The sequence below is a fragment of the Salmo salar genome, chromosome 09, assembly GCF_965601325.2.
Source record: "Salmo salar chromosome 09, fSalSal1, whole genome shotgun sequence".
Lineage (NCBI taxonomy): Eukaryota > Metazoa > Chordata > Actinopteri > Salmoniformes > Salmonidae > Salmo > Salmo salar.
In genome coordinates, this window is record NC_138299.1 from 53,078,849 (window position 1) to 53,101,927 (window position 23,079).

The 23,079-nt window shown below is 39.4% G+C and overlaps 1 protein-coding gene across 2 annotated transcripts in view; it reads left to right on the forward strand.

Annotated features, from left to right (window-relative positions):
• The window catches only part of slc39a8 (solute carrier family 39 member 8), a 96,881-nt gene extending 75,219 nt beyond the window's left edge, over positions 1-21,662 (forward strand). Inside the window, exons 3-8 of one of the 2 annotated variants that reach the window (XM_045723784.2) lie at positions 627-796; positions 10,072-10,194; positions 11,891-12,064; positions 16,859-17,069; positions 18,070-18,254; positions 20,940-21,662. In XM_045723784.2, coding sequence (XP_045579740.1) covers positions 627-796; positions 10,072-10,194; positions 11,891-12,064; positions 16,859-17,069; positions 18,070-18,254; positions 20,940-21,089 — 1,013 coding nt within the window. In that variant the 3' untranslated portion in view covers positions 21,090-21,662. The remainder of the gene's footprint in view (positions 1-626; positions 797-10,071; positions 10,195-11,890; positions 12,065-16,858; positions 17,070-18,069; positions 18,255-20,939) is intronic. The other variant, XM_045723785.2, reaches the window with a different exon arrangement.
• Positions 21,663-23,079: the final 1,417 nt, after the last annotated feature.

The following is a 23,079-nucleotide window of genomic DNA, read 5'->3' on the forward strand; positions in this document are numbered from 1 at the left end:
ACGTGAACAGTTATAAATCAGAGTTCCAGCGGTGGATTTGATCTGGGCCAGCACCAGCAGCCTCTTATTCACCACTGAAGTGAGTTTGGAAAAACTAAAAATATGCAGAAATAGTTTTCACGTACAAATCAATTAGGCTTTACAAAAAAATGAACTTTTATTTTGATTGATGATTTTCTGCATTTATCAAAAGTCCCACATCAGGCAGCCTGATTCCAGATGTGTCCATGTAAACAGGATTATTAGGGAAGTCATTCTTCTTGCAAAGCATGCAAGAGTTTTAAACAAATTAATATATTAATCTGATTATACACAATAATCGTATTATTGTGTGCATGTAACCATGCTCAATATGTATCTCTCTCTCTCTGCTGTCCTGTTCAGTGTGGGGTTATGCCTTCCTGTCTGTCACCGTTATTAACCTGGCCTCTCTCTCTCCTGTCCTGTACAGTGTCGGGTTATGGCTTCCTGTCTGTCACCGTTATTAACCTGGCCTCTCTCTTGTCCTGTCCAGTGTGGGGTTATGGCTTCCTGTCTGTCACCTTTATTAACCTGGCCTCCTGTCCTGTCCAGTGTGGGTCTATTGGTTAATAAAAATGTGTACCTCTCTCTCCTGTCCTGTCCAGTGTGGGGTTATGGCTTCCTGTCTGTCACCGTTATTAACCTGGCCTCTCTCCTGGGCCTGGCTCTCATCCCCTTCACCAAGAAGCCGTACTTTCCCAAGGTGCTCACCTACTTCATCGGCCTGGCCATCGGCACGCTCTTCTCCAACGCTGTCCTGCAGTTGATACCAGAGGTAGGATCTCTCTAATGCTGTCCTGTAGTTAATACCAGAGGTAGGATCTCTCTAATGCTGTCCTGTAGTTAATACCAGAGGTAGGATCTCTCTAATGCTGTGTTGCAGTTAATACCAGAGGTAGGATCTCTCTAATGCTGTCCTGTAGTTAATACCAGAGGTAGGATCTCTCTAATGCTGTGTTGCAGTTAATACCAGAGGTAGGATCTCTCTAATGCTGTCCTGTAGTTAATACCAGAGGTAGGTTCTCTCTAATACTGTCCTGTAGTTAATACCAGAGGTAGGATCTCTCTAATGCTGTCCTGTAGTTAATACCAGAGGTAGGATCTCTCTAATGCTGTCCTGTAGTTAATACCAGAGGTAGGATCTCTCTAATGCTGTCCTGTAGTTAATACCAGAGGTAGGATCTCTCTAATGCTGTCCTGTAGTTAATACCAGAGGTAGGATCTCTCTAATGCAGTCCTGCAGTTAATACCAGAGGTAGGATCTCTCTAATGCTGTCCTGCAGTTAATACCAGAGGTAGGATCTCTCTAATGCTGTCCTGTAGTTAATACCAGAGGTGGGATCTCTCTAATGCTGTCCTGCAGTTAATACCAGAGGTAGGATCTCTCTAATGCTGTCCTGTAGTTAATACCAGAGGTAGGATCTCTCTAATGCTGTCCTGTAGTTAATACCAGAGGTAGGATCTCTCTAATGCTGTCCTGTAGTTAATACCAGAGGTAGGTTCTCTCTAATACTGTCCTGCAGTTAATACCAGAGGTAGGATCTCTCTAATGCTGTCCTGTAGTTAATACCAGAGGTAGGATCTCTCTAATGCTGTGTTGCAGTTAATACCAGAGGTAGGATCTCTCTAATGCTGTCCTGTAGTTAATACCAGAGGTAGGATCTCTCTAATGCTGTCCTGCAGTTAATACCAGAGGTAGGATCTCTCTAATGCTGTCCTGCAGTTAATACCAGAGGTAGGATCTCTCTAATGCTGTCCTGTAGTTAATACCAGAGGTGGGATCTCTCTAATGCTGTCCTGCAGTTAATACCAGAGGTAGGATCTCTCTAATGCTGTCCTGTAGTTAATACCAGAGGTAGGATCTCTCTAATGCTGTCCTGTAGTTAATACCAGAGGTAGGATCTCTCTAATGCTGTCCTGTAGTTAATACCAGAGGTAGGTTCTCTCTAATACTGTCCTGCAGTTAATACCAGAGGTAGGATCTCTCTAATGCTGTCCTGTAGTTAATACCAGAGGTAGGATCTCTCTAATGCTGTGTTGCAGTTAATACCAGAGGTAGGATCTCTCTAATGCTGTCCTGTAGTTAATACCAGAGGTAGGATCTCTCTAATGCTGTCCTGTAGTTAATACCAGAGGTAGGATCTCTCTAATGCTGTCCTGTAGTTAATACCAGAGGTAGGATCTCTCTAATGCTGTCCTGTAGTTAATACCAGAGGTAGGATCTCTCTAATGCTGTGTTGCAGTTAATACCAGAGGTAGGATCTCTCTAATGCTGTCCTGTAGTTAATACCAGAGGTAGGATCTCTCTAATGCTGTCCTGTAGTTAATACCAGAGGTAGGATCTCTCTAATGCTGTCCTGTAGTTAATACCAGAGGTAGGATCTCTCTAATGCTGTGTTGCAGTTAATACCAGAGGTAGGATCTCTCTAATGCTGTCCTGTAGTTAATACCAGAGGTAGGATCTCTCTAATGCTGTGTTGCAGTTAATACCAGAGGTAGGATCTCTCTAATGCTGTCCTGTAGTTAATACCAGAGGTAGGTTCTCTCTAATACTGTCCTGTAGTTAATACCAGAGGTAGGATCTCTCTAATGCTGTCCTGTAGTTAATACCAGAGGTAGGATCTCTCTAATGCTGTCCTGTAGTTAATACCAGAGGTAGGATCTCTCTAATTCTGTCCTGTAGTTAATACCAGAGGTAGGATCTCTCTAATGCTGTCCTGTAGTTAATACCAGAGGTAGGATCTCTCTAATGCTGTCCTGCAGTTAATACCAGAGGTAGGATCTCTCTAATGCTGTCCTGCAGTTAATACCAGAGGTAGGATCTCTCTAATGCTGTCCTGTAGTTAATACCAGAGGTGGGATCTCTCTAATGCTGTCCTGCAGTTAATACCAGAGGTAGTATCTCTCTAATGCTGTCCTGTAGTTAATACCAGATGTAGGATCTCTCTAATGCTGTCCTGTAGTTAATACCAGAGGTAGGATCTCTCTAATGCTGTCCTGTAGTTAATACCAGAGGTAGGTTCTCTCTAATACTGTCCTGTAGTTAATACCAGAGGTAGGATCTCTCTAATGCTGTCCTGTAGTTAATACCAGAGGTAGGATCTCTCTAATGCTGTCCTGTAGTTAATACCAGAGGTAGGATCTCTCTAATGCTGTCCTGTAGTTAATACCAGAGGTAGGATCTCTCTAATGCTGTCCTGTAGTTAATACCAGAGGTAGGATCTCTCTAATGCTGTCCTGCAGTTAATACCAGAGGTAGGATCTCTCTAATGCTGTCCTGCAGTTAATACCAGAGGTAGGATCTCTCTAATGCTGTCCTGTAGTTAATACCAGAGGTGGGATCTCTCTAATGCTGTCCTGCAGTTAATACCAGAGGTAGGATCTCTCTAATGCTGTCCTGTAGTTAATACCAGAGGTAGGATCTCTCTAATGCTGTCCTGTAGTTAATACCAGAGGTAGGATCTCTCTAATGCTGTCCTGTAGTTAATACCAGAGGTAGGTTCTCTCTAATACTGTCCTGTAGTTAATACCAGAGGTAGGATCTCTCTAATGCTGTCCTGTAGTTAATACCAGAGGTAGGATCTCTCTAATGCTGTGTTGCAGTTAATACCAGAGGTAGGATCTCTCTAATGCTGTCCTGTAGTTAATACCAGAGGTAGGATCTCTCTAATGCTGTCCTGTAGTTAATACCAGAGGTAGGATCTCTCTAATGCTGTCCTGTAGTTAATACCAGAGGTAGGATCTCTCTAATGCTGTCCTGTAGTTAATACCAGAGGTAGGATCTCTCTAATGCTGTCCTGTAGTTAATACCAGAGGTAGGATCTCTCTAATGCTGTGTTGCAGTTAATACCAGAGGTAGGATCTCTCTAATGCTGTCCTGTAGTTAATACCAGAGGTAGGATCTCTCTAATGCTGTCCTGTAGTTAATACCAGAGGTAGGATCTCTCTAATGCTGTGTTGCAGTTAATACCAGAGGTAGGATCTCTCTAATGCTGTGTTGCAGTTAATACCAGAGGTAGGATCTCTCTAATGCTGTCCTGTAGTTAATACCAGAGGTAGGATCTCTCTAATGCTGTGTTGCAGTTAATACCAGAGGTAGGATCTCTCTAATGCTGTCCTGTAGTTAATACCAGAGGTAGGTTCTCTCTAATACTGTCCTGTAGTTAATACCAGAGGTAGGATCTCTCTAATGCTGTCCTGTAGTTAATACCAGAGGTAGGATCTCTCTAATGCTGTCCTGTAGTTAATACCAGAGGTAGGATCTCTCTAATTCTGTCCTGTAGTTAATACCAGAGGTAGGATCTCTCTAATGCTGTCCTGTAGTTAATACCAGAGGTAGGATCTCTCTAATGCTGTCCTGCAGTTAATACCAGAGGTAGGATCTCTCTAATGCTGTCCTGCAGTTAATACCAGAGGTAGGATCTCTCTAATGCTGTCCTGTAGTTAATACCAGAGGTGGGATCTCTCTAATGCTGTCCTGCAGTTAATACCAGAGGTAGTATCTCTCTAATGCTGTCCTGTAGTTAATACCAGAGGTAGGATCTCTCTAATGCTGTCCTGTAGTTAATACCAGAGGTAGGATCTCTCTAATGCTGTCCTGTAGTTAATACCAGAGGTAGGTTCTCTCTAATACTGTCCTGCAGTTAATACCAGAGGTAGGATCTCTCTAATGCTGTCCTGTAGTTAATACCAGAGGTAGGATCTCTCTAATGCTGTGTTGCAGTTAATACCAGAGGTAGGATCTCTCTAATGCTGTCCTGTAGTTAATACCAGAGGTAGGATCTCTCTAATGCTGTCCTGTAGTTAATACCAGAGGTAGGATCTCTCTAATGCTGTGTTGCAGTTAATACCAGAGGTAGGATCTCTCTAATGCTGTCCTGTAGTTAATACCAGAGGTAGGATCTCTCTAATGCTGTCCTGTAGTTAATACCAGAGTTAGGATCTCTCTAATGCTGTCCTGTAGTTAATACCATGATATCATAAATAGGACTGGTGGAGTTGACACACAGGCAGCTAACAAAAATATATGGAAATGTCTTCTCTACCCAAAAATACAACCAACTAATTGCAGCATTACTACAAAAAAGGGAAGAAACAAGTGGAAAGGGGGAAAAAAGTAAAGAACTTGTCTGTCGGCCCTGCATTAAAGACCAAAATTGGTTCAAGAAAATTGTGATAAATAAAAAAGTATACCAGTTTCATTTAAGGACCAAACAATGTTTAGCGGTGCCATATAGATGACAAAATAGTTGGGAAGAGATTTTCGATGTACCGATTCCATGGCACATGGTTTATGAACTGACACGCAAAAAGACGCTGGATTCAAAACATAATTTTTTCCATTTAAATGATTATACAAAATTCTTTCAACCTAGATAATGTTATATATATACAGTTGAAGTCGGAAGTTTACATACACCTTAGCCAAATACATTTAAACTCAGTTTTTCCACAATTCCTGACATTTAATCCTAGTAAAAATTCCCTGTCTTAGGTCAGTTAGGATCACCACTTTATTTTAAGAATGTGAAATGTCAGAATAATAGTAGAGAGAATGATTTATTTCAGCTTTTATTTCTTTCATCACATTCCCAGTCGGTCAGAAGTTTACATACACTCATTAAGTATTTGGTAGCATTGCCTTTAAATTGTTTAACTTGGGTCAAACGTTTTGGGTAGCCTTCCACAAGCTTCCCACAATAAGTTGGGTTAATTTTGGCCCATTCCTCCTGACAGAGCTGGTGTAACTGAGTCAGGTTTGTAGGCCTCCTTGCTCGCACACGCTTTTTCAGTTCTGCCCACACATTTTCTATAGGATTGAGGTCAGGGCTTTGTGATGGCCACTCCAATACCTTGACATTTTTGTCCCTAAGCAATTTTGCCACAACTTTGAAAGTATGCTTGGGGTCATTGTCCATTTGGAAGACCCATTTGCGACCAAGCTTTAACTTTCTGTCTTGAGATGTTGCTTCAATATATCCACATAATTTTCCATCCTCATGATGCCATCTATTTTGTGAAGTGCACCTGTCCCTCCTGCAGCAAAGCACCCCCACAACATGATGCTGCCACCTCCGTGCTTCACGGTTGGGATGGTGTTCTTCAGCTTGCAAGCCTCCCCCTTTATCCTCCAAACATAACGATGGTCATTATGGCCAAACAGTTCTATTTTTGTTTCATCAAACCAGAAGACATTTCTCCAAAAGGTACGATCTTTGTCCCCATGTGCAGTTGCAATCCGTAGTCTGGCTTTTTTATGGTGGTTTTGGAGCAGTGGCTACTTCCTTGCTGAGCGGCCTTTCAGGTTATATCATTTTACTGTGGATATAGAAACTTTTGTACCTGTTTCCTCCAGCATCTTCACAAGGTCCTTTGCTGTTGTTTTGGGATTGATTTGCACTTTCACACCAAAGTACGTGTAACGACTGTAGTCGCAATGAGACCAAGGTGCAGCGGAGGATGTGTATTCATATTCAAGATTTTAATAAACCGAAAATAGAACACTATACAAATAAACAAAAAAACGACAGCCGACAGTTCTGTCAGGTACTCACAACGAAACAGAAAGCAATCACCCACAAACCCCAAAGGAAAAACAGGCTGCCTATGTATGACTCCCAATCAGCAACAACGAACTACAGCTGTTCCTGATTGAGAGCCACACACGGCCAACCAAAGAAACAAACCAACATAGAAAAATAAACATAGAACGCCCACCCATGTAACACCCTGGCCTAACCAAAATAGAGAACTAAAAACCCCTCTCTATGGCCAGGGCGTTACAGTACGTTCATCTCTAGGAGACAGAACGCGTCTCCTTCCTGAGCGGTATGACGGCTGCGTGGTCCCATGGTGTTTATACTTGCGTACTATTGTTTGTACAGATGAACGTGGTACCTTCAGGTGTTTGGAAATTGCTCCCAAGGATGAACCAGACTTGTGAATGTCTACAATTGTTTTTCTGAGGTTTTGGCTGATTTCTTTCGATTTTCCCATGATGTCAAGCAAAGAGGCACTGAGTTTGAAGGTAGGCCTTGAAATACATCCACAGGTACACCTCCAATTGACTCAAATGATGTCAATTAGCGTATCAGAAGCTTCTAAAGCCATGACATAATTTTCTGGAATTTTCCAAGCTATTTAAAGACACAGTCAACTTAGTGTACGTAAACTTCTGACCCACTGGAATTGTGATATAATTGTCTGTAAACAATTGTTGGAAAAATTACTTGTGTCATGCACAAAGTAGATGTCCTAACCGACTTGCCAAAGCTCTATAGTTTATAACAAGACATTTGTGGAGTGGTTGAAAAATAAGTTTTAATGACTCCAACCTAAGTGTATGTAAACTTCCGACTTCAGCTGTATATATATTATCCTGTCTCTTGGCACCAAAATCTGCAGAGCTGGGATGGTTGTATTCCCCATATATAATGGTTGTATTCCCCATATATAATGGTTGTATTCCCCATATATAATGGTTGTATTCCCCATATATAATGGTTGTATTCCCCATATATAATGGTTGTATTCCCCATATATAATGGGGAATACAACCATCCCAGCTCTGCAGATTTTGGTGCCAAGAGACAGGATCATTTATATTGGTACTGTCCATATACGTAGCTTGTTTTTGGTCGCAGGTTCAGGAATGGCTGAAGAATTGCAACATTTACCTGGAGCTAACCCTGCAGATAGCACTACTGGGTGATCTGAAAAGTCAATCTATCAATAATATAATAATAATTTTAGCAAAAAAAAAATGTATCTTTAATTTACAATCTATAGAAACTATGAGAATAGAAAGGTTCAGAACTTGTGAAACATCACATCACAGTTAAAAATATATATGGCAAATAGAAATCCAATATGGTTGGTGTTAATTTTATATGTATGTTATATATGTGTATGTATGGGTATATATATATATATATATATATATATATATATATGTGTGTGTGTGTGTATATATGTATGTATGTATGTATCATCATATACAGTACCAGTCATAAGTTTGGACACACGTACTCATTCCAAGGATTGTCTTTATTTTTACTATTTTCTACATTGTGGAATAATAGTGAAGACATCAAAACTATGAAATAACATATATGGAATCATGTAGTAACCAAAAAAGTGTTAAACAAATAAAAAAATATTTTTACATTTGAGATTCTTCAAAGTAGCCACCCTTTTGCCTTGATGGCCGTTTTGCACACTCTTGGCATTCTCTCAACCAGCTTCCTGAGGTATTCACCTGGAATGCATTTCACTTAACAGGTGTTAATTGTGGAATTTCTTTCCTTCTTAATGCGTTTGAGTCAATCAGTTGTGTTGTGACAAGGTAGGGCTGGTATACAGAAGATAGCCCTATTTGGTAAAAGACCAAGTCCATATTATGGCAAGAACAGCTGAAATAAGCAAAGAGAAACAAACAACAGTCCATCATTACTTCAAGACATGAAGGTCAGTCAATCCAGAACATTTCAAGAACTTTTAAAGTTTTTTCAAGTGCAGTTGCAAAAACCATCAAGCGCTATGAAGAAACTGGCTCTCATGAGGACCGCCACAGGAAAGGAAGACCAAGAGCTTTTTGGTTCCAACTGCCGTGTCTACAATGTAGAAAATAGTTTAAAAAAAAATAATAACTTGAATGAGTAGGTGTGTCCAAACTGTTGACTGGTAATGTATGTACATATGTACAGTGCATTTGGAAAGTATTCAGACCCCTTCCATTCTTCCACATTTTGTTACGTTACAGCCTTATTCTAAAATGGATTAAATAAAAAAAAATCCTCATCAATCTACACACAATACCCCTTAAAGACATCACAATACCCCATAATGACATCACAATACCCCATAATGACATCACAATACCCCTTAAAGACAAAGCAAAAACAGGGTTTTAGATATTTTTGCAACAAAAAAAACCCCCAACAGAAATACTTTATTTACATAAGTATTCAGACTATGAGACTTGGAAGTTTCTACAACTTGATTGGATTCCACCTGTGGTAAATTCAATTGATTGGACATGATTTGGAAAGGCACACACCTGTCTATATAAGGTCCCACAAATTGACAGTGTATGTCAGAGCAAAAACCAAGCCATGAGGTCGAAGGTATTGTCCGTAGAGCTCAGAGACAGGATTGTGTCGAGGCACAGATCTGGGGAAGGGTACCAAGACATTTCTGCAGCATTGAAGCTCCCCAATAACACAGTGGCCTCCATCATTCTTAAATGGAAGAAGTTTGGAACCACCAAGACTCTTCCTAGAGCTGGCCGCCCGGCCAAACTGAGCAATCGGGGGAGAAGGGCCCGATGGTCACTCTGACAGAGCTCCAGAGTTCCTCTGTGGAGAGAATCTTCCAGAAGGACAACCATCTCTACAGCACTTCACCAATCAAGCCTTTATGGTAGAGTGGGCAGACGGAAGCCACTCCTCAGTAAAAGGCACATGACAGCCCACTTGTAGTTTGCCAAAAGGCACCTAAAGACTCTCAGACCATGAGAAACAAGATTCTCTGGTCTGATGAAACCAAGATGGAACACTTTGGCCTGAATGCCAAGCGTCAAGTCTGGAGGAAACCTGGCACCATCCCTATGATGAGGCATGGTGGTGGCAACATCATGCTGTGGGGATGTTTTTCAGCGCCAGGGACTGGGAGACTGGTCAGGATTGAGGGAAAGATGAACAGCGCAAAGTACAGAAAAATCCTTGAAACCTGCTAATATTAAGGGACCAAAATACCAAACAATCTCACAGTTGATAAGTACAGTAGGTGCCAAAATGTCCTGCAAAATTACTGTATTACTGCTATCTAGGGTTGCAAAATTACTGTATTACTGCTATCTAGGGTTGCAAAATTACTGTATTACTGGTACCTAGGGTTGCAAAATTACTGTATTACTGCTACCTAGGGTTGCAAAATTACAGTAACTTTCCCCAAATTCCCTGGATTTCCTGCATTTCCCCCTCATAATTCCAGGAATCTTCCAATCAGGAAATGTTGGTAAAGTTTTCCATGTTTTTCCAACACCAACAGGCCCTGGGATTTGATCCCAGAGCGGATGACTACATTCTCAAAGCCATCGGAATATTTGGTGGATTTTACCTGCTGTTCTTCACAGAGAAAGTACTGAAGATGGCACTAAGAACAGAGCATGAGGTATTGCCTGCTTTAAACAGTTGAACCAGCATATATATATATATATATATACACACACTATACCTGTAACTTTGCATTTATCAGAGACGTAGCAGTGTTACAGTTTGCTTTCTCTAAGGTGTGTATTTCCTGTCTGTTTTTTGAGAGCATTATGATTGATTAATTGATTGATTAATTAATTGATTGATTGATTGTGACAAGGTACTGTGTCGATTTGGCCCGGGTTCATTTCCTGACTGTACATCTCTGGTCATCTAGCCAGCGTCTGTGTGTTCTGTCTCTGTATGTTTACCATAGGGCCCTGGTCAAAGCACTTATAGGAAGTACTGTAGGGTACCATTTGAGACATAGCCATGCTCTCTTTTTAACCACTAAACTATATAAAAAAGGATGTCTTTTCAGCATGGCCACAGCTGTTCTGTGCCTGTCCTGTGTTGATTTGACCAGGCTTCGTTTATTGTCTCTCTGTACATCTATCATCTATTTTCTCTGTATGACTAACATCTTTGTCCTGTCTCTGTATGTAAAACTTCTTAGGGCTAGAGTCCTTTTTTCAGAATTTCCGCCTGACTGACGTGTCCAAAGTAAACTGCCTGTTACTCAGGCCCAGAAGCCAGGATAGAAAACACTTTGCAGTTTGTAGAAATTTTAAAATAATGTATGAGACTATAACACAATTGATAAGGTGGGAGACAATCCAAAGAAAAACCAACCCGATTATTTTTGTTGTTGTTGAGATCCCATGTTCTTACAATGGAAAGCTATGCAATTCCAGCTCCCAGATTGCAATTCCTATGGCTTCCACTAGATGTCAACAGTCTGTTCAAGGTTTCAGGCTTGTTTTTTCCAAAACAAGGAAGAATTTTGAGTTTGGTACAGGGAGTCACAGTTGGAAATCAGTCTGTAGGCGTATGACGAAGAGGACGCGCACCTGCTAATTTTACTTTTCTATTGAACATACTTCTTTCTGTATGAAATATTATAGTTTATTAACATTTTAGGGTACGTGAGGATTAAATAGAAACATAGTTTGACTTGTTTTAAAGTTTAGCGGTAGCTTTTTGGATTCCTTTGTCTGCATGTTGAACTCAAATCGATGGTGCCAACTAAACTGACTTTTTGGGATATAAAGAAGGATTTTATCTAACAAAACGACCATGCATGTTGTAGCTGGGACCCTTTGGATTGCAAATTAGAGGAAGATTTTCAAAAAGTAAGTGATTTATTTAATCGCTATTTGTGATTTTAAGAAGCCTGTGCTGGTTGAAAAATATGTTGATGTGGGGCGCCGTCCTCAAACAATCGCATGGCATGCTTTCGCTGTAAAGCCTACTATAAATCGGACAGTGCAGTTAGATTAACAAGAATTTAAGCTTTTAACCGATATAAGACACTTGTATGTACCTAGATGTTTAATATCCATCATTTTTACGATTATTTATTTGAATTGCGCGCCCTCCAATTTCACCGGAAATTGTCCCGCTGACGGGACACCTAGCCCTAAGAAGTTTTAACATCTTTGTCCTGTCTCTCCAGCAGTAACCTTAAGGCTGCATCCCAAATTACACCCTATTCCAAATATAGTGCGCTTCTTTTGACCGTAAGCCAATAGGGACGCACTGTATCGGGAACAGGGTGCCATCTGGAATACACAAATGCTCTCTTTTTAACCATCTTCTTTGTCCTGCCTCTGCAGCATGGCCACAGTCACTTCTCTCCTCCAGGTCAGCTGAGGCAGAACTCTCTCCAGAATGGAGACGTGTCTGAGAAGAAAGAGTCCATCACCATGACTAAATGTACCATCAGCAGCATCAGTACAGACAACACCAGCCCAGACCCTCCGGTATCATCCGCGGAACCACCTCTTCAGGTACCAGCTCTAGGGGATGAAGTTTCCTATAGGTACTGACATCAGGTCAGCTTTCCCCTCCTCTAATCCTAAACCTAAACTAACAAAGAATACAAAATTGACCCCAGATCAGCGTCTAGGGGCAACTTCATCCTACACCGTCTACCAAGCAGTGTCTTGGTTCACTAGACATAAAACAGGAGAAAACATTTTGAAAGGGAGGAAGTACTTCCGTGAATTTGTCGAATAAGAACTAACTTATTTAGTGTCCGTAAAAATGTTTACTACGTTGGGCTCTGAACATGACCCAGGTGTGAGTCACAAAGTGCTCAACTGACCTTGAACAGTCATAGCTGTCTATGGCTGTATGTGGCTATCTGTACCCTGTCTGTACCCTGTCTATGGCTGTATGTAGCCTGTCTATACCCTGTCTGTACCCTGTCTGTACCCGTCTGTGGCTGTATGTAGCCTGTCTATACCCTGTCTGTACCCTGTCTGTGGCCTGTCTGTACCCTGTCAGTGGCCTGTCAGTGGCTGTATGTAGCCTGGCTGTAGCCTGTCTGTGGCTGTATGTAGCCTGTCTGTGGCATATCTGTGGCCTGTCTGTAGCCTGTCTGTGGCCTATCTGTAGCCTGTCTGTGGCATATCTGTGGCCTGTATGTAGCCTGTCTGTGGCCTGTCTGTGGCCTGTATGTAGCCTGGCTGTAGCCTGTCTGTGGCTGTATGTAGCCTGTCTGTAGCATATCTGTGGCCTGTCTGTGGTTGTATGTAGCCTGTCTGTAGCATATCTGTGGCCTGTCTGTAGCCTGTCTGTGGCCTGTCTGTGGCTGTCTGTGGCCTGTCTGTGGCCTGTCTGTGGCCTGTCTGTGGCCTGTCTGTGGCTGTCTGTAGCCTGTCTGTGGCTTTCTCACCAAAGACAGAGGGGTCAGACAGGGTACAAATGAGAGAGAGGTCAATACTCACAGTAATAACACAGAAATAACATAAATAAAAATATGACATTATAATGACAAACACATAGAGGAACAGGGAACACCAGTGTATTTATATCAAACCACCCACGGGACAAACTGGACCTGTCGGACCCCAGTTGGGGCACCCTGACCTAGAACGACAGCACTGAGCAGCACTGAGTATTAAAGCCTAGTTATTTATTGAGCTGTTATCTGTGACGCTAGTGATTAGGGAAACCTTGTTAATGTATAAACCATTAGTTCTCTGGCTCAAGTGGAGGAGTCTGGCCTTGTTACACACATCACAGATACTGAGCAAATGGACGAGACTGACGCTGTCAAACAGGGCTAAGGGAACGGGACTCTGTTCATAGTCTCCTGTGTGACAGAGCCTGCATGCCAAATAGAAACCTATTCCCTTTAGAGTATGGACTCTGGTCAAATGTAGTTCACTCAAGGGAATAGGGTGCCATTTGGCATGTAGCCTGTCACACAGGAGACTAAAGAATGGGTCTGATCACAGGCCTGTGTATCCTAGACTCTTGATAAAAGCAAGAATTGTCTCACTTGTACACAAAGACTGCCTGTTCTGGCCTGGGCCAATAAGGAGTTGGTTTGTCACAGCAGCAGAGAAGCTACCGACCAACCATCGTGTTATTTACATACTGCATCGGATTGTTGTTGTGTTTCTTTGCTTTTCAGATTGAAGTAAAAAAAATACCTAATTCTGTTACATAGTAAACGTGTTATATAGTAAATATGTTATATTAATTAGGATATGACATATTATATAGTAAATATATGTTATATTAGTTAGGATATGACATATTATAAATAAAATATATGTTAGATTAATTAGGATATGACATTTTATATAGTAAATATATGTTATATTAATTAGGATATTATATAGTAAATATATGTTATATTAATTAGGATATGACATATTAAATAGTAAATATATTTTATATTTACTAAACTATGACATATTATATACTAAATATATTATATTAACTAGATTATGACATATTATATAGTAAATATATTATATTAACAAGATTATGACATATTATATAGTAAATATATTTTATATTAACTAAACTATGACATATTATATAGTAAATATATTATATTAACTAGATTAGGACATATTATATAGTAAATATATTATATTATATTAACTAGATTATGACATATTATATAGTAAATATATTTTACTAAACTATGACATATTATATAGTAAATATATTTTATATTAACTAAACTATGACATGTTATATAGTAAATATGTTATATTAACTAGATTATGACATATTATATAGTAAATATATTTTATATTAACTAAACTATGACATATTATATAGTAAATATATTTTATATTAACTAAACTATGACATATTATATAGTAAATATGTTATATTAACTAAACTATGACATATTATATAGTAAATATGTTATATTAATTAGGATATGACATATTATATAGTAAATATATGTTATATTAGTTAGGATATGACATATTATAAATAAAATATATGTTAGATTAATTAGGATATGACATTTTATATAGTAAATATATGTTATATTAATTAGGATATGACATATTATATAGTAAATATATGTTATATTAATTAGGATATGACATATTAAATAGTAAATATATTTTATATTTACTAAACTATGACATATTATATACTAAATATATTATATTAACTAGATTATGACATATTATATAGTAAATATATTATATTAACAAGATTATGACATATTATATAGTAAATATATTTTATATTAACTAAACTATGACATATTATATAGTAAATATATTATATTAACTAGATTAGGACATATTATATAGTAAATATATTATATTATATTAACTAGATTATGACATATTATATAGTAAATATATTTTACTAAACTATGACATATTATATAGTAAATATATTTTATATTAACTAAACTATGACATGTTATATAGTAAATATGTTATATTAACTAGATTATGACATATTATATAGTAAATATATTTTATATTAACTAAACTATGACATATTATATAGTAAATATATGTTATATTAACTAAACTATGACATATTATATAGTAAATATGTTATATTAACTAAACTATGACATATTATATAGTAAATATGTTATATTAATTAGGATATGACATATTAAATAGTAAATATATGTTATATTAACTAAACTATGACATATTATATAGTAAATATATTTTATATTAACTAAACTATGACATATTATATAGTAAATATATTATATTAACTAGATTATGACATATTATATATTAAATATGTTATATTAATTAGGATATGACATATTAAATAGTAAATATATCTTATATTAACTAAACTATGACATATTATATAGTAAATATATTTTATATTAACTAAACTATGACATATTATATAGTAAATATCTTATATTAACTAAACTATGACATATTATATAGTAAATATGTTATATTAACTAAACTATGACATATTATATAGTAAAGATATTATATTAACTAAACTATGACATATTATATAGTAAATATGTTATACTAACTAAACTATGACATATTATATAGTAAATATATGTTATATTAATGAGGATATGACATATTAAATAGTAAATATATGTTATATTAACTAAACTATGACATATTATATAGTAAATATATTATATTAACTAAACTATGACATATTATATAGTAAATATGTTATACTAACTAAACTATGACATATTATATAGTAAATATATGTTATATTAATTAGGATATGACATATTATATAGTAAATATATTATATTAACTAAACTATGACATATTATATAGTAAATATATGTTATATTAATTAGGATATGACATATTAAATAGTAAATATATTTTATATTAACTAAACTATGACATATTATATAGTAAATATATTATATTAACTAAACTATGACATATTATATAGTAAATATATGTTATATTAACTAGACTATGAAATTATATAGTAAATATATGTTATATTAATTAGGATATGACATATTAAATAGTAAATATATTTTATATTAATTAGGATATGACATATTATATAGTAAATGTATTATATTAACTAAACTATGACATATTAAATAGTAAATATATTTTATATTAACTAAACTATGACAAATTATATAGTAAATATATTATATTAACTAAACTATGACATATTATATAGTAAATATGTTATACTTTTCCTGGTTAAATAAAACATTTTATTTACTATGACATTATATAGTAAATATATGTTGTATTAACTAAACTGACATTACTTTCATGTACAATCCAGTTCTGCTCCCCTTTTGTCAGGGATTTTTTAGTCGTCAGACGATATAGCGAAATCATCGTCGGAAAAAGAGGACCAATATGCAGCAGAGTTGAGATAGTTCATTTTGAACATTTAATAAACTCAAAAATGAACATACAAAAACAACAAAACGAACTCACGATTTACAGACAGTCCTGTTAGGCTCACTCACGCTAAACAAGAAACAATCTCCCACAATTACACAGACAAACACACCCAACTAATATAGGACTTCCAATCAAAGGCAACACCACACAGCTGCCTTCAATTGGAAGTCCACCCCAATTAACCAAACATAGACATACAACCAACTAGATCAACATAGAAATACGTAAACAAGGAACAGTGCCCAAAAACCCCGGAATACTTAAATCAAATTCCCTTTTAGAAACAACACCACCCCGAACCACATAAACCAAATACCCTCTGCCACGTCCTGACCAAACTACAATAACAATTAACCCTTATACTGGCCAGGACGTGACACCTTTACTCTGCCTCCTTCCTCTGTGACGTTGTCCCAGCAGGAAGTCCATGTCAATAATGTGATGTGCCACTGGCTGCGGGGTCAGCGCATCGCCAACATAAAGACGGTGGCCTGGATGATCACACTGAGTGACGCTCTGCACAACTTCATCGACGGCCTGGCGATCGGAGCTTCTTTTACTGTGTCTGTCGTCGCTGGCTTCAGTACCTCCATCGCCATCGTCTGTGAGGAGTTCCCCCACGAGCTAGGTGAGGGATCAATCAATCATATTTATCTATAATTTACTTAATTTTTTATAAGCAGTTGTCATAAAGTGATTTTACAGTAACAACAGTAAGCAACTAACTAAACCAACTAACTTTTAAAATCACTTGGCTATTTTTGTTAATAAACATACCGTAATTTCCGGACTATTAAGCGCACCTGAATATAAGCCGCACCCACTGAATTTAAAAAAATATATTATTTTGAAAATAAATAAGCCGCACATGTCTATAAGCCGCAGGTGCCTACCGGTACATTGAAACAAATGAACTTTACACAGGCTTTAACGAAACACGGCTTGTAACAAAAATAAATAGGCTTTAACGAAACACAGCTTGTAACAAAAATAAATAGGCTTTAACGAAACACGGCTTGTAACAAAAATAAATAGGCTTTAACGAAACACGGCTTGTAACAAAAAATTTAAAATTAGCAGTAAGCTTTAGTTGTCTTTTTGCACTGAGTCAATTCCTCACGCTGCAGTTTCCAACGTCTTATCATCGACTCATTAAGACCAAGCTCCCGTGCAGCAGCTCTATTTCCTTTTCCAACAGCCAGATCAATCGCCTTCACCTTCAAATCTGCATCATATGCATTTCTCCGTGTCTTTGCCATGATGAGGGTGACAAAATGACTACCGTAATCAGAATGATGGGAAGTTTGAGAGCGCTCGATTTAATCTAAACGGTAAACAAAAAAGTTGTTTGACCTTAACCCGTTCGGCAATTTCATTGGTCTAATGAAAGCTTCATGCCGCCAAAAAACTGAGCACGTCACAGAATGTTTTTTTGGAGAAAAAAAAAATTGAAAGCGGGAAAAATCCATATATTAGCTGCGTCATTGTTTAAGCCGCGAGGTTCAAAGCCTGGGAAAAAAGTTGCGGCTTATAGTCCGGAATTTACGGTAACTAAAAGTCATACTGGTTTCTCATTGTGTCTACTGTGTTACTGAACCTGTTGCTATCTCTCTGGCCCCTTCCTGCAGGGGACTTTGTGATTCTGTTGAATGCTGGGATGAGTATCCCCCAGGCCGTCTTCTTCAACCTGCTGTCAGCCATGTCCTGCTACATCGGCCTGGCCTTCGGCATCCTTCTGGGGAGCAACTTCGCCCCCAACGCCATCTTCGCCATCGCTGGGGGAATGTTCCTCTACATAGCACTGGCAGATATGGTGAAGGAGAATGTTCCTCTACATAGCACTGGCAGATATGGTGAAGGAGAATGTTCCTCTACATAGCACTGGTAGATATGGTGAAGGAGAATGTTCCTCTACATAGCACTGTCAGATATGGTGAAGGAGAATGTTCCTCTACATAGCACTGGTAGATATGGTGAAGGAGAATGTTCCTCTACATAGCACTGGTAGATATGGTGAAGGAGAATGTTCCTCTACATAGCACTGGCAGATATGGTGAAGGAGAATGTTCCTCTACATAGCACTGGCAGATATGGTGAAGGAGAATGTTCCTCTACATAGCACTGGTAGATATGGTGAAGGAGAATGTTCCTCTACATAGCACTGGTAGATATGGTGAAGGAGAATGTTCCTCTACATAGCACTGGCAGATATGGTGAAGTAGAATGTTCCTCTACATAACACTGGTAGATATGGTGAAGGAGAATGTTCCTCTACATAGCACTGGTAGATATGGTGAAGGAGAATGTTCCTCTACATAGCACTGGCAGATATGGTGAAGTAGAATGTTCCTCTACATAACACTGGTAGATATGGTGAAGGAGAATGTTCCTCTACATAGCACTGGTAGATATGGTGAAGGAGAATGTTCCTCTACATAGCACTGGCAGATATGGTGAAGGAGAATGTTCCTCTACATAGCACTGGTAGATATGGTGAAGGAGAATGTTCCTCTACATAGCACTGGTAGACATGGTGAAGGAGAATGTTCCTCTACATAGCACTGGCAGATATGGTGAAGGAGAATGTTCCTCTACATAGCACTGGTAGATATGGTGAAGGAGAATGTTCCTCTACATAGCACTGGCAGATATGGTGAAGGAGAATGTTCCTCTACATAGCACTGGCAGATACGGTGAAGGAGAATGTTCCTCTACATAGCACTGGTAGATATGGTGAAGGAGAATGTTCCTCTACATAGCACCGGTAGACATGGTGAGTGACATGGTAAATCTCAATTGCATTTCCTTGATTCCTTGCATTCCTCACAGAGGGCAGGGACCTTTGAGTTGAGGAGAGAGAGGATGCTAGGAATCAAGGAAATGCAATTGAGATTCTCCCATGATGCTTTCCTTCGTGCTCAATGCCATCTGATCTGCTTCTTCAACATCTCAGATTACAACGCAGATCCTCAACTGACTGATTTTCTGAATTTACTGTAGTTTTTAACTTGTATGTGGCGTTCATCAACCTTCAGCTGCCAAGCAGGGTGTACATGCGATGGCATTAGAGAATCAGGACCTAACTTTTCAATAGCTCAGTAGAAGTCTACATTGAGTTTAGTATGAAGGTTCTCTGGTCTTGCAGGGAGAGAAGACGGGCCATTGAAAAAAAAGACAGTCAGTTTCTCATCATACCATACTGTACGTGTTATCAGTTGTTGTTTTCACAGCTGCAGAGCTGCTTCTACCCCCCCCTCCCCCCCCCCCACTCCCCCCCAAGGAGGGAAGAAGCACAGCTTTATTGACTGTAATACAGTGTGACCTGATGATAGCTGCGATGGAGAGAGATGGAGGGAGGGAGGACGGTAGAACGAGGGAGAGAGAGGGAGGGAGGGAGGACGGTAGAACGAGGGAGAGAGAGGGAGGGAGGGAGAACGGTAGAACGAGGGAGAGAGATGGAGGGAGGACGGTAGAACGAGGGAGAGAGAGGGAGGGAGGGAGGACGGTAGAACGAGGGAGAGAGATGGAGAGAGGGAGAACGGTAGAATGAGGAAGAGAGAGGGAGGGAGGACGGTAGAACGAGGGAGAGAGAGGGAGGGAGGGAGGGAGGACGGTAGAACGAGGGAGAGAGAAGGAGGGTGGGAGGGAGGACGGTAGAACGAGGGAGAGAGATGGAGGGAGGGAGGGAGGACGGTAGAACGAGGGAGAGAGATGGAGGGAGGGAGGACGGTAGAACGAGGGAGAGAGAGGGAGGGAGGGAGGACGGTAGAACGAGGGAGAGAGAGGCGGGAGGGAGGATGGTAGAACGAGGGAGAGAGAAGGAGGGAGGGAGGATGGTATAACGAGGGAGAGAGAGGGAGGGAGGGAGGACGGTAGAACGAGGGAGAGAGATGGAGGGAGGGAGGGAGGACGGTAGAACGAGGGAGAGAGAGGGAGGGAGGGAGGACGGTAGAACGAGGGAGAGAGAGGGAGGGAGGGAGGACGGTAGAACGAGGGAGAGAGAGGGAGGGAGGGAGGACGGTAGAACGAGGGAGAGAGAAGGAGGGAGGGAGGACGGTAGAACGAGGGAGGAAGGGGGAGTGATAGAGAGAGGGAAAGAGACTGAAATGAATCTGATATTTTGGGAAGAAATGGAATGTGATATTTAACTGTTGGGTTGTAATTAATGGAATGTTATATTTAACTGTTTGGGTTGTAATTAATGGAATGTGATATTTAACTGTTGGGTTGTAATTAATGGAATGTGATATTTAACTGTTTGGGTTGTAATTAATGGAATGTGATATTTAACTGTTTGGGTTGTAATTAATGGAATGTGATATTTAACTGTTTGGGTTGTAATTAATGGAATGTGATATTTAACTGTTTGGGTTTAATGGAATGTGATATTTAACTGTTGGGTTGTAATTAATGGAATGTTATATTTAACTGTTTGGGTTGTAATTAACGGAATGTGATATTTAACTGTTGGTTTAAAACGGGTTGTTTCTGATTTCAGTTCCCAGAGATGAACGCCATCATGAATGAACAGGACGGATCGACGGTGACCAATGTTATCTTCTTCCTGATCCAGAACGCCGGGTTGCTCACCGGATTCGCTATCATCCTGCTCATCACCATGTTCGTTGGTGAGATCAACCTGGGTTAGAGCCAATGCTGTAGCTATAGAAACACTAGATGACTGACAAGGGGCGTTGTTTTGAAGCCACTGCGCCGCCATCTTTTTTTATTTTTTATTGAAATACCGTAGAATTCATTTCATTCCTATGGAGGACTGCTCCTTCTGAGGAGTACCAATATGGTGGACGGTGGCTTCAGAGCCTGTCATTGGCCAATATATAGCATCCTGCAATCTAGTGTTCATACACATCATTGGGTAGAGCTGGGTGAGAGGGAAGAGAAGAACAAGGGAGGGAGAGAAAAACGAGAATGAGAGGAACAATGAGAGAAATAAATCATTTCAAAAAGAACAAAACGTGAAAGAACAGAGCTGCTTTCATTCCGCTCCGATCTCACATCGAGCTAGGAAGTGCATGTAAACGTCTTGTTTTACACTAATTGTTTACTGGGAAACGGAATACTTGTCCTTTTAGTTGTTGTTTTTCTGACTATCATTATATTTAAATAGAGGGAACAATCACGTAAACTAGTGTAAATGAAATAAAGAAACAAATGTATTTAAACAAACGTTTTCAATAAATTATTTTTTCAGTCTTTACAATGTTGTTGTGAACTTGTCTTGCTTTTACTTGAACTGATGATGATCTGTTGTCTCCACCAATGATTTATATATACACTAGATGACTGATAGGGGCGCTGTTGAATCACCATGCCTCCATCTTGGAATTCCCCCACCGTTGTAAAAAGTATTTAGGAAGTTATAGAAATTCATGTATTAATGTTACATTCATCTTTGCACATTTCTTCTATTATAGACACCTTAATGCATACTTTTAAATTATATTATGTGAGCTAAACATACAAATAAAAAATACAGTATATAAAAACATTTTCTTTCAAGTAATATCTAACAATTTCACAACAACTACCTAATACACATAAATCTAAGTAAAGGAATGGAATTAAGAATATATAAATATATGGACGAGCAATGTCAGAGCGGTATAGACTAAGATACAGTATTTACATATGAGATGAGCAATGCAAGATATGTAAACATTATTAAAAGTGACTAGTGTTCCATTTATTAAAGTGGCCAATGATTTTAAGTCTGTATGTTGGCAGCAGCCTCTCTGTGTTAGTGATGGCTGTTTGACAGTCTGATGGCCTAGAGATAGAAGCTGTTTTTCAGTCTCTCAGGTCCCAGCTTTACATTTACATTTAAGTCATTTAGCAGATGCTCTTATCCAGAGTGACTTACAAATTGGTGCATTCACCTTATGATATCCAGTGGAACAACCACTTTACAATAGTGCATCTAAATCTTTTTTGGGGGGGGGGGTTAGAAGGATTACTTTATCCTATCCTAGGTATTCCTTAAAGAGGTGGGGTTTCAGGTGTCTCCGGAAGGTGGTGATTGACTCCGCTGTCCTGGCGTCGTGAGGGAGCTTGTTCCACCATAGGGGTGCCAGAGCAGCGAACAGTTTTGACTGGGCTGAGCGGGAACTGTGCTTCCTCAGAGGTAGGGGGGCCAGCAGGCCAGAGGTGGATGAGCGCAGTGCCCTCGTTTGGGTGTAGGGACTGATCAGAGCCTGAAGGTACGGAGGTGCCGTTCCCCTCACGGCTCCGTAGGCAAGCACCATGGTCTTGTAGCGGATGCCAGCTTCAACTGGAAGCCAGTGGAGAGAGCGGAGGACGTGAGAGAACTTGGGAAGGTTGAACACCAGACGGGCTGCGGCATTCTGGATGAGTTGTAGGGGTTTAATGGCACAGGCAGGGAGCCCAGCCAACAGCGAGTTGCAGTAATCCAGACGGGAGATGACAAGTGCCTGGATTAGGACCTGCGCCGCTTCCTGTGTGAGGCAGGGTCGTACTCTGCGAATGTTGTAGAGCATGAACCTACAGGATCGGGTCACCGCCTTGATGTTAGTGGAGAACGACAGGGTGTTTTCCAGGGTCACGCCAAGGTTCTTAGCACTCTGGGAGGAGGACACAATGGAGTTGTCAACTGTGATGGC